The sequence below is a fragment of the Erythranthe guttata genome, chromosome 5 (assembly GCF_056151865.1).
Source record: "Erythranthe guttata isolate IM_541 chromosome 5, IM_541, whole genome shotgun sequence".
Lineage (NCBI taxonomy): Eukaryota > Viridiplantae > Streptophyta > Magnoliopsida > Lamiales > Phrymaceae > Erythranthe > Erythranthe guttata.
The window spans coordinates 10,101,338-10,112,542 of NC_142537.1; the positions used below are offsets into that span (position 1 = coordinate 10,101,338).

General features: G+C 29.9%; 1 protein-coding gene across 2 annotated transcripts; it reads left to right on the forward strand.

Annotated features, from left to right (window-relative positions):
* The first annotated feature begins 3,057 nt into the window (after positions 1–3,057).
* LOC105972169 (putative trehalose-phosphate phosphatase F) lies at positions 3,058–8,401 on the forward strand. 2 transcript variants are annotated; one of them, XM_088818784.1, is made up of 13 exons: positions 3,058–3,301; positions 4,996–5,050; positions 5,136–5,568; positions 5,893–6,033; positions 6,116–6,187; positions 6,812–6,937; positions 7,028–7,084; positions 7,177–7,278; positions 7,373–7,450; positions 7,524–7,593; positions 7,686–7,756; positions 7,839–7,931; positions 8,083–8,401. In XM_088818784.1, exons 3-13 carry the CDS (start codon positions 5,293–5,295, stop codon positions 8,176–8,178), a joined length of 1,182 nt encoding a protein of 393 aa, XP_088674910.1. In that variant the 5' UTR covers positions 3,058–3,301; positions 4,996–5,050; positions 5,136–5,292; the 3' UTR covers positions 8,179–8,401. The 2 variants fall into 2 exon arrangements, with proteins under 2 accessions (XP_088674910.1, XP_088674911.1); XM_088818785.1 differs by lacking the exon at positions 3,058–3,301 and adding an exon at positions 4,650–4,851.
* Positions 8,402–11,205: the final 2,804 nt, after the last annotated feature.

An 11,205-nucleotide genomic window follows, 5' to 3' on the forward strand; every position in this document is an offset into this window, starting at 1 on the left:
TTCAAGATTCTGTGATTAAAGTTTTCCGCATAAAATAAATAAAAGTCTTTCATCTAAATGGTATGATATATTGGATTTTGAAAATTGTTGAAATATTACTGTAATCATATGAAATACTGTAATCATAAGAAACATTGGGATTCTTGCTTACCCACACTATTACGTGTCTTAACCATTGTAGAAATCGATAGCAAACAAAGAACCAAAACGCGATCTTTCCAAACAACAAACGAAGGAAAGCAAACCGAGTCCAAATACCAAACACCGGATCTCAATAGCCAGCACCAAATTCAAACAGCAAACACCGATCCAAATAGCTGATGAAGCACCAACAAACATTTTATCCAAACGCCAAACGAATCGGTATTTGCAACAACAACCTAATACAAGAAACAAACAAAAATCGATACCAAACAGCAAACACCAGTCGGAATCCGATTAACAAACAACAAACGGTATCCAAATTGCAAACGATTCTTTCGAGGTTTGACGATTATGGCGGTCAAGAAAAAAAATTCTGCAAATTGTTTGGTAAAGAAGATTTGGTTTTATGTTATAGATGGGGAATTTTCTACAAATTATTATTCTAGATATTTTTACTTCCATTATTATTAGGGGTTATTGTTGACAAATCAAAATTAATATATTTACTGAAAATATGAACTTATGAACTGAATTTATACAACTAGAATCTATTATTTTAGGACCTATAGCAAATTGTCCATATTTTGAAATAACTCTTTTTGGTTTTTTACTAATACGAATTCTCACCGAAAATTATGTCAAGTTGATATACGGATTAAATCTTCACTGTACTAAAAGTTTAAATTATTAGATGAGGTGGTCATTCAACATGATACGAGAATCGATCAACTCAAAGGTCATGTTCGAATCTCATCCAATCAATTTCACAAATTTCATCGTGCAAACTTCAAAATTTAATATATACACATGTGAGGAGCGTATTATAAATATGAAATGATTCACATTACTAAAAGTTTAAACTTTTAGATTATGTGGTCATTTAACGTAGTAAGAGAGCGAGCAGAATATCAATTGGCCAGAGTTCGAACAACTTTCCTTCACTATATCGAGATCGTCTGGGTAGAGCGAGTTCATAATTGCACACATTTTCGCTTTTATTTTTGCCGATGACCTCCTTGAAGTTTAACACGCACAGTTAAGTTCGACGAAAAAACTAGCGGAAGCTGCCCCAAAAAACCACAAGAGGGTTATGTGTTGATATTACAAGAAAGAGGGGTCATCTCCAAAAACATGTAACCGCATGGGGTTAAGTGCTATTTACCCTAAAAACCAAGGTTGTAAAAAGCGGTAATCGGGTCGGAGGCGGTCAGGCACCGACTTACGATTAATCGGTGCGGCGGTGATTAATCGGTGATAAATCGAAAATAAATCGATTTTTAAAATTTAATATAACATATTTCTAAATATTATTTATAAATACTCAAAACATATACAAAAAGACATTTAAACATATTTATATCTCCATTGTGTATATATCCTAATATATAACATAATAAAAGTTTAATAATAATAAGATCATAATGCATAAATATCCTTATAAAATATAAATAAAAAGGCAATTTTTTTGAATTTACATTTATTCTTGAACATTCATCGCATTCGTCATTAGTTCTTTAACAATAACAGTTAACATAAACATAATAAAGCATAAACTCATATTTTTTTATTAACATCCCAACTTATATTTTGATTATTAACAAAAAAAAATTTACTGATTTTTAGCCGATTTTTACCACCAAGTTTGACCTGCCATAACAGTTTGACCGTCTAAACCGCCTCACAAGCCAAAAACCGATTCTTCACACCTTTACACTAAAATCGTAAAGGTTTCGTCTCCGCGTCGGAGACCGATTAATCGGCCGCCTCGGCCGATTTTTAGAAAACCGCTAAAAACTAATCAAATTTAGGTCCCTATTATTTGAATTAATAACTTATAGGGTTAAATATACTTTACACCTCTGAAGTATAGTCTACGTAACACTTACCCCCTAAAGTATCATTTGTAACACTTATCCCTAATATCAATTATTTTATATTTTAAAATTTAAAAACTAATAAACATAATAATCTAATAATTATTGGATCATAAAAAATTGAGAAGTAACTAAAAGTTAAATTATTGAAAAAAATAAAAGTAATATATATATATATATATATATATATATATATATATATATATATATATATATATATATATATATATATATATTGTATAATAATGAATGGAAATATAATTTATGAAATTAATGAACTAAAATATATTTGAATACTTAAGGTTACTATTAGTTATAATGTATTGATTTGTTAAAATTAATGGATATGAATATATTTGATTACTTGTTTCAATAACAATAGATGTTATTTATTAAATATGTACCCAACACAAGATAATATTTTTAAATTTTTAAATATTGTATTTTTCAATAGATATTTTTATTTGTATAATTAATTATTATTTTAGTTAATTGTTTGAATAAAAAAGAAAATTTTAATGTATTAGGATTTAAAATATAAATTAAATTGAGCTTGAGGGGATAAATGTTACAAATTGATATTTTAGAGCATAAATGTTACGGAGAGTAAACTGTATTTAACCCTAACTTATACTTCCCCATGCCAAAATATGTGTCGCTTTGGATTGTTGCGCACATCTTAAGAAAACTAATAAATGTGTGTCGATTTTAGAGAAAAATATATAGAATGACTAAATTATCCATATTATTAATGTTGTTTCCATTAATTCTGAGTCAATTAATGAATAGTAATAATGGTAAAATTGAAAAAAATAATAGTTAATGCATCATTGAAATTCTAAAGTGACAGATAATTTGAAACAGAAAAATTCCCAAAATAACACTTAGTTTGGAACAATAAATGTTATTTATTAAATAGTAATTAATGCATCTCAAATTGAGGATCAGGAATAATACCTACCCTATGATTACTAAAAAGGTGGACTTGGTAAAAATGAAAAGGTAGCTGATGTGGTGTCTTGTTGTAAAGGTTTCCTAAATCAACGAGATTGCCTTGTTTGGCACGTCTTTGTCTACCCTCTCCACAAACTCTATTAATAATCATGTTTTCCCCTTCATTTTTCCCTTCTTTCCCTCTCTCTCTCTCTCTCTCTCTCTCTCTCCATTTTGCAGTTTTCCGTTGCATTTTCTATGTTCATAGGGTTTCTCCGCAATCTAAAACCTGCCGCCGGCTGCAATTACCCAATTTGCTGAATTATAATTCTCAATAAAATAGATAACAGGTATATTTTTCTATGGCTCAAAAGGTTTTCGTTTTCTTTTATTTTCTGCATTTTTTAAACAAATGAATTCATTGTGGTGCAATGCTCTTGGAGTTTATTCGGATGAAATTTGATTCATTTTCTTGACATATATTTCCCCTGAAGATCTGTTTTTTTTTTTTTTTTTTTTTCTTTTTCCTCTTTATATGATTTAATGCTCAAACATGCCAAAAAAAAAAAATCCGGTTTTGATTGCTTTTCTTTATGAATTTTGAATCTTCTAAGATGCTACAGAAAGGGTATGCACGTTTGTTGATTTTGACAGAATTCATAATTTAGTTAGTCGGTTGGTTACTGTTTGTGAGATGTAGAAATGTTGATTATGTCAATACTTTTATTTTTTAATTTTTATTTTAATGAAGGTGTCAAAGTCAAATCTTGTATGAATGTAGAATTTTAATATATTCTGGTTCATTTGAATATTTTCTATTGGTAATTTTGATTTGTAGTCCACTTGTAATCTTTATTTAAAGAACAAAAAATGCCTTTCTTATTCATTCATTATGCTGTTATCAACGCCCTCAAGACAGCTGTATATTCTTTGAAATGTTATTTTTTTTAATCTTTTTGGGTAGCAGGATTTATTTGTTGGAGCACTCAAAAAGTCAAAACTCTTTGTGGAATGACTATTGAGATGCTTTGAATTCCCTTAAATCTTTGTTTTTCTTGTTTTAGGCAACTTTACTTTTTGAAATCATGTCAGATTCTACTAGGAAAAATAAGAAAAGGGTTAATACCATTTAAGCCCCTATGGTGGTGGTCTGAGTTTTAATGCTCGTGACATCTTCTGTAGTTTTAACTTTGTGCACATGACCTATTTTACTTTTTAATAAGCACAAAAAATTATCGTACTAATCGGGAGTAGGAAATTTTTGAAGCTACTTATATTAAAATCAAAAAAAGGGTCATATCACATATGCTGTAATGAAAGTACAAGAGGATTCCGCGCACAAAGTTCAAACCAAGGGATAAATACTATTATTTACGTTAGGAAAATTAGTCATTTGAAATGAGAAGTTGGGAATCATTTGATTTCATATCCTACTATTGTGTGAGTTAGTAAGAAATTTAAAAAAAAAAGAATTTTTATTTATTTCACAGTTTTCATGACTATATGATAACAATAGGTAAAGCTGCTTTAATATGTGTACAGTTGAGAGTTAACACATTAATTGTATTTTTCCAGAGTACATGATGGAGGTTAGGAATCAGGACCATCACTATGACTAGGCATTAAATTTATTAATTTAAAAAAAATAAAAAAAATTGAAGACAGTAAATGAAAATCAGTATTTAATTATGATAATGTAATTGTCAAAGAAAATGACTTGCCATGTGGTTTTGGAAAATGTCTGCAAACAAATCTTATTAATAGGCTTGTTTTAATTTCCTTAAAAAAATTGTGTCTTCAGATCTGAGTTCCAACTGTACTATAAATCTGTCAGCATTCAATCCTTTTTTTGTCTTTTGTAGTGGGCCATTTTACAACTTAAAAACACACCATAAACAAGGTTAATTAAAGAGATTATGTTTGTGTTCATACTTCATAGTATGTTTATTTGTTCTGTCTTAAAACTAGTTCCGTTGTTGGTCGAATCTTAGCTACTCGTATATGTTACGTAAATTTATGCACTTAAGTATATGTTACTTTACAGGTGATCTCTCAGAAATTCTCTTGTGAAAATTATGCTTTGTGGTTTCGGAGATGAGGTATCTTTCTTATACTTGTGATTTTCGATTTTTTGAAATGTTCGAACTTTTTTCCTTATTGATGACAACTCCTAATTAAAATCAGATTTTGTGAAGCCTCCACTTGATGGACTGCTCCCCAAGCACAAGCCACAAAATTACATTAAAGAGGTGGTTTTTCATAGACAAAAGAGTTGGATAACGAAAAAAAAAAAACATTCATTAAATTCGAAATTTAAATACGGAATTTTTGGGTGAATTCGATGGATTTGAAGTCAAAGAAAAGTTCTCCTATTGTGGCCGATTCACGATTGGGTCTCTATTCAAGCCTATTGCCTTGTTCACAATCGGGGCCTTCGTTTTTAAGTAGCGGTCTCTCGGTTCCGAGAAAGAAACCTGGAAAAATAGACGATGTTCGCTCCAATGGCTGGCTCGATGAAATGAAATCTTCGTCACCCCCTCATAAGAAAATTATGAAAAGTTTCAATAACTCTGATGATGTTCCGGACGAGGCCGAAATTGATTATCACACTTGGATGGTATGTATTTTTTCTATCCTAAACAGACGTGGGACGAAACTTATTTTTATTCAATCTCGTTAGGCCCCGTTTGGTTGCCAAGATAAGCCAAGATTAACTAAATAGTTGGACTTAATTTGATGTTTGATATCCCAACAAATTGCCGGGTCGACCCGCCAAAAATTATGTAATCATGGCTTATCTTGCCTTCTAGTGTGTTTTTTTTTTGTTGAACTTTGCGAGCTCCAATAAAATAATTGGGTTTCATTAGACTATTTAATCTCATCTTGGCTAATTTTATCTTGCCAACCAAACGGGCCCTTAATGTAATAATTATCCTTGCAGAATAGGTATCCATCAGCTCTGAAATCGTTCCAGCTAATAATGGATCGTGCGAGAAACAGGAAATTAGTAATGTTTCTAGATTATGATGGAACACTTTCACCTATCGTAGACGACCCTGATCGAGCTTTCATGTCGAGTGAAGTAAGACAACTATTTTGCAATTAAATATTGTTATATTGCATTTTATTCGTATATGTAATAAAAGCAACGTGTCGTATTTCAGATGCGTTCTGCTGTAAGCAATGTCGCAAAGCATTTTCCAACTGCCATCATCAGTGGGAGAAGCCGGGATAAGGTAGATACACAATAAATTTCTCTATGACATAGGTATATTAATTTGGCTTAATCTCATTTTTCACCCTTGAAATGTAGCATTTTGACACTTTGCACCCTTCAAAAAAATTAATAGCACTTTACACCCTCGAAACACAATAAATCACTCACAGTGCACCCCGGAACTGGATATTTAAAACTTAGTAAGACAAATCTCATTTTTTTTTCTTGGTTTTTATATCTCCACGGTTCAAAATAACAAATTAAATGGTTGTTTTCTTCTACCTTCAAGATACTTTCGAGTGTGAAAAGTACGAAAAATTAAAATCACACTGAATAACTAAAAAAAATTATATTCTCTTACCACAAAAAATATTCTCTCACTAAATTGTTCGATTAATGGATTTTTTTATTATAATTGGTGAAAGTATTTGGTAGAAATCATTGAAAGAAAATATAATTTTAAATTACCTTCATTAGCTTTAAAAATCCATTCGTTGTGCATTATCCATGATTTATTGTGTTTCGAGGGTGCAAATTGCTATTAATTTTTTTCGAGGGTGCAAAGTGGGATTAAGCCATATTAAATTCGAATTGCATAATGTAACATTTTTTGAATTAATGTAGCTATTTTCCTATTTTTTAGGTTTATGATTTGGTAGGACTAAAAGAACTCTACTATGCCGGTAGTCACGGCATGGATATCATGTTCCCTGCCGAAGATGATGTGTCTCAATGCCATCTCAACTGTGTTAAGTGTACCGACCTTCAGGTATATAATCAAACCGCTTAACTAACCAGAGTTAGGGGTTGTTTCGTATTTACATTTATATTCACAAATCGGGAGATTTCACTGAAACAGGGAAAGGAGGTAAATCTTTTCCAGCCCGCTAGTGAATTTCTACCGATGATAAGCGAGGTGCGACACTTTAAACCAATCAACCCGAACCGATTGATTAATTTTAGAGTTCACGATTAATTCTTCAACTTAAATATTCAATTCTTAATCAGGTTTTCAGAACCTTCGTCGAGATTACCAAAGATATTAAAGGTGCAAAAGTGGAGAATCATAAGTTTTGTGTATCCTTACATTATCGCAATGTAGACGAGAATGTAAGAATTCCGTTGATCCTCGTCCTTTCAATATCTCGATTGCATATGTTATTGATAATATCTATTATTTTTCTTATGTTATTTTAAATTCCAGAGTTGGCCTTTAATTGCACAACATGCTCATGACATTTTGAAAGACTATCCTCGATTACGACTAACTCACGGCCGAAAGGTAAATATTTGCAAATATTTCAGCATGAATATGATTTATTTCAATGTCTTTATTGATTTTGTTCCATGAACAGGTTTTAGAAGTTCGCCCAGTGATTGACTGGGACAAAGGAAGAGCCGTTGAATTTCTTCTTGAATCCCTAGGTCCGTAATTAACTTCCAATCGAAATCAAAGAAAATATTTAATTGTTAAGAGATTTGAATCTAAATAAACAGTTAAAAATGTAATCTTGCAGGATTTAGCGACCATAGTGATGTGCTCCCGATTTATATTGGAGATGACCGAACAGATGAAGATGCATTCAGGGTAAGACATACATAACTCATATCCATATATAGGAATTTTGATAATCTTGTTAAGGATGAAATTATCTTGTAATATTTTTTAGGTGTTGAGGAAGAGTAACCGAGGTTATGGAATTCTCGTATCTACTGTCCCAAAGGAGAGCAATGCTTTCTTCTCTCTGAGAGATACTTCAGAGGTGAGCTTTCAGAACAATATGATTTTTGGCGAACCAGTAACTATCCTCCTTTGAAGAAAAAATAAAAATAAAAATTGTTTCATCTTCGTTTTTAATGTGATGTTTCTATATTCTATATGAGAAGTGATAGATAATAAGTGTGTGGGTGCAGGTTCAAGATTTCCTGGAGTCACTAGTGACAATGACACAAAAGGATGCAAAGATAGTTGAGATGGGCATAGAGTCATCATCATTTGATACCGAATAAAACACCTTCAAATTTATATGAAAGGCTGCTGCTGTTTTATTTGCTTGAGCCTTTTTTTGTTTTCTCCCTTTATTTACTACTATTATTATTATTTTTTTTTTATTTTTTTGTCTTCTTTTTTCCTAGTCTTTGTGGTAATATTTGGTTTTTGATTCTTGTGTTTTAATGCTTGATGTGTGATGATATTTCGTTTTCTTTTTTCTTTTTTTTTTTTAATCTCTAAGCAGTTTTAATTTTATTGAATTTAGTTAAATATATAACATGTGGACTTAGGCCAACATAATAAGTGTACTTACATGTCTCATCGTCATTTTATTAAGTTGTGTTATTATATATTCTCAACGGTTAATTTTACTTAGGGCATCTCCAAGGTTGGAAGCAAAAACGTGGGATGCTATATCTGATGAATGGTGTTATAGCAAGCTATTTTACTATTCCATTCTAACCATATCATCTATTTTATATCATTCTATTATAATTTATTACTTTTGAATTATATTTGATACTCTAAACATAATCCTTTCTAACAAACTTATTATTTTAATATTATTTACATTTAGCATATTCATGAATAGTGAATGGTATATATAGCATTGTAGATGGAATTTTAACTTGTTAGAGCAACTCCAACAATAAAATGCAAACCTATAATATACATCTTTTGCACAATTTTAAGTAAAAACCACATCTCCAACAACAAAAGGCAAAAACTTAGAATATGTAAAAATTGAACTTTGATTTCTCAAATTTGAAAAACCAAAATTAATTTTTAACAAATTGTGTAAACATTTAAAATTATAAAATAATCACACTAAATCCCATTCAACCACAAAACATGGTATAAATTCAACTCTAAGTAATTTTTTTAATTTATTAAATTATCCGAAGTTGAAGTTATATTGACGAAATATTTATATTTAATACTTCTTTATTAAGACTGTTAAAATATTAGTTATTATTATTATTTTGAATAATTTTTTAAATGATTTTTACAATGTAGTTGGAATATTAAACTTGAAATATAATTTTTGAAATTAATTAAAAAATTAAAATTTGCAAAATAATAAAATAAGATAATTGTGTAAAATATGAATAATGTTGTTGGAGTGTGATGTTAAAAGTGGTGTTGTATAACACTGTTCATTTGCTAAATTATAGATATAGACAACCGTTTTTAAATAAGCTGTTGGAGATGGCCTTAGCTAAATTATACCTCTTTCTTTGGAGTGAGTTTTTTCTTCCTCAAAAGTTATATTTGCTAAATTATTGCTTTTACCATCCTAAAGTGCCTATGGTTGGAGATGCCCTTCTAGAACCCTTCTCGAAGGAAAAAAAAAGGGTAATGGCAAATAGGCCCATGACAAGGGCACTTAATTAAAAGAGGGACATCCAACTTTTTTGTCTTTCAAATAAATCCACCCCATTCAAACTTATTTGCAAATAAGGAAAATCCCTTTATATATACCAAAATTACCCACAATTCATTGAAACCCAATTCAACTCCAATTTCATGATTTACACCCCAATTTAGCCCAATTTTATCAATTAACCAATTTTAACCCAAATTTCAATTTTTGACCCCAATTTTAACCCTAATTCTTATCAATCCCACCAATTATGCTCTAACTTCTTAAATATTACACATTGACCCCGGATTTAAACAAATATATCACATTAACCCCCAAAACTTTTTTTTATTTCAGAAAATAAATTTTTTTTCTGAAATAATATTTTTCCGGCCAGATTCCGGCGTTGACTTTTTTTTTTTTTTTTTTTTGAATTTTTGTTTTCCTGAAATTTTTTTCCGGCCGGTCAACGGCCGTTGACCGCCGGGTCTCCGGCGTTGACTTTTTTTTTTTTTTTTTTTTTTTATAATTTTGTTTTTTCTTAAAAAAATATTTTAATTAATTTTACTGTCTTGGCTGCTAAATTACTGTCTCCGGCAGCTATTTAACTGTCGGAGACAGTAATTTAACTGTTAATTGACTGTTTTTTTTTTTTTTTTTTTTCTTCAAAAATATTTTAATTAATATTACTGTATTCGTTGCTAAATTACTGTCTCCAGCAGTTATTTAACTGTCGGAGACAGTAATTTAACTGTTAATTGACTTTTTTTATTCTTAAAAAAAATATTTTTAATTAATATTACTGTATTCGTTGCTAAATTAATGTCTCCAGCAGTTATTTAACTGTCGGAGACAGTAATTTAACTGTTAATTGACTTTTTTATTCATAAAAAAAATATTTTTAATTAATATTACTGTATTCGTTGCTAAATTACTGTCTCCAGCAGTTATTTAACTGTCGGAGACAGTAATTTAACTGTTAATTGACTTTTTTTTTTTTTTTTTTTTTTTTTTAATTTTTGTCCTTACAAAAAAATTTATTTTAATTAATATTACTGTCTTGGATGTTAAATTATTGTCTCCAACAGTAATTTAACTGTCTTAGACAATAATATTAATAATATTACTGTTCGGAAAAATAATATTCATAATATTACTGTCCCAAACAGTAATATTACTGTATGAGACAGTAATTTAGTAGTCAAAACAGTAATATTAATTAAAATAATTTTTTTCTAAGAAAAAACAATTCAAAAAAAAAAAAAAAAAAAAAAAAAAGTCAACGCCGGAGACCGGCGGTCAACGGTGGTTGACCGGCCGGAAAAAAAAAATCAGGAAAAAAAAAATTTCAAAAAAAAAAAAACAAAAAAAGTCAACGCCGGAATCTGGCCGGAAAAAAAACATTTCAGAAAAAAATTTATTTTCTGAAAAAAAAAAAGTTTTGGTGGTTAATGTGATATATTTGTTTAAATCCGGGGTCAATGTGTAATATTAAGGAAGTTAGAGCATAATGGGTGGAATTGTTAAGAATTATATTATTGAGGGTATTTTAGACTAAAGACATGGGGATGGGCTTAATTGAGAGACTGTTTTTTTTGTGGACTAAAATGCATTTAAGTCCCATGTGATGGGCCTTTTTGCCATTTGCCAAAAAAAAAAAAAGTCGTATATCCCTCCCCAT

Coding starts and splice junctions, on each gene's coding strand:
- LOC105972169 (XM_088818784.1), top strand. CDS start 5,293: ATGGATTTGAAGTCAAAGAAAAGTTCTCCTATTGTGGCCGATTCACGA. Junction 5,569..5,892: donor TTGATTATCACACTTGGATG/GTATGTATTTTT, acceptor TTATCCTTGCAG/AATAGGTATCCATCAGCTCT. Junction 7,279..7,372: donor ATCGCAATGTAGACGAGAAT/GTAAGAATTCCG, acceptor TTTAAATTCCAG/AGTTGGCCTTTAATTGCACA.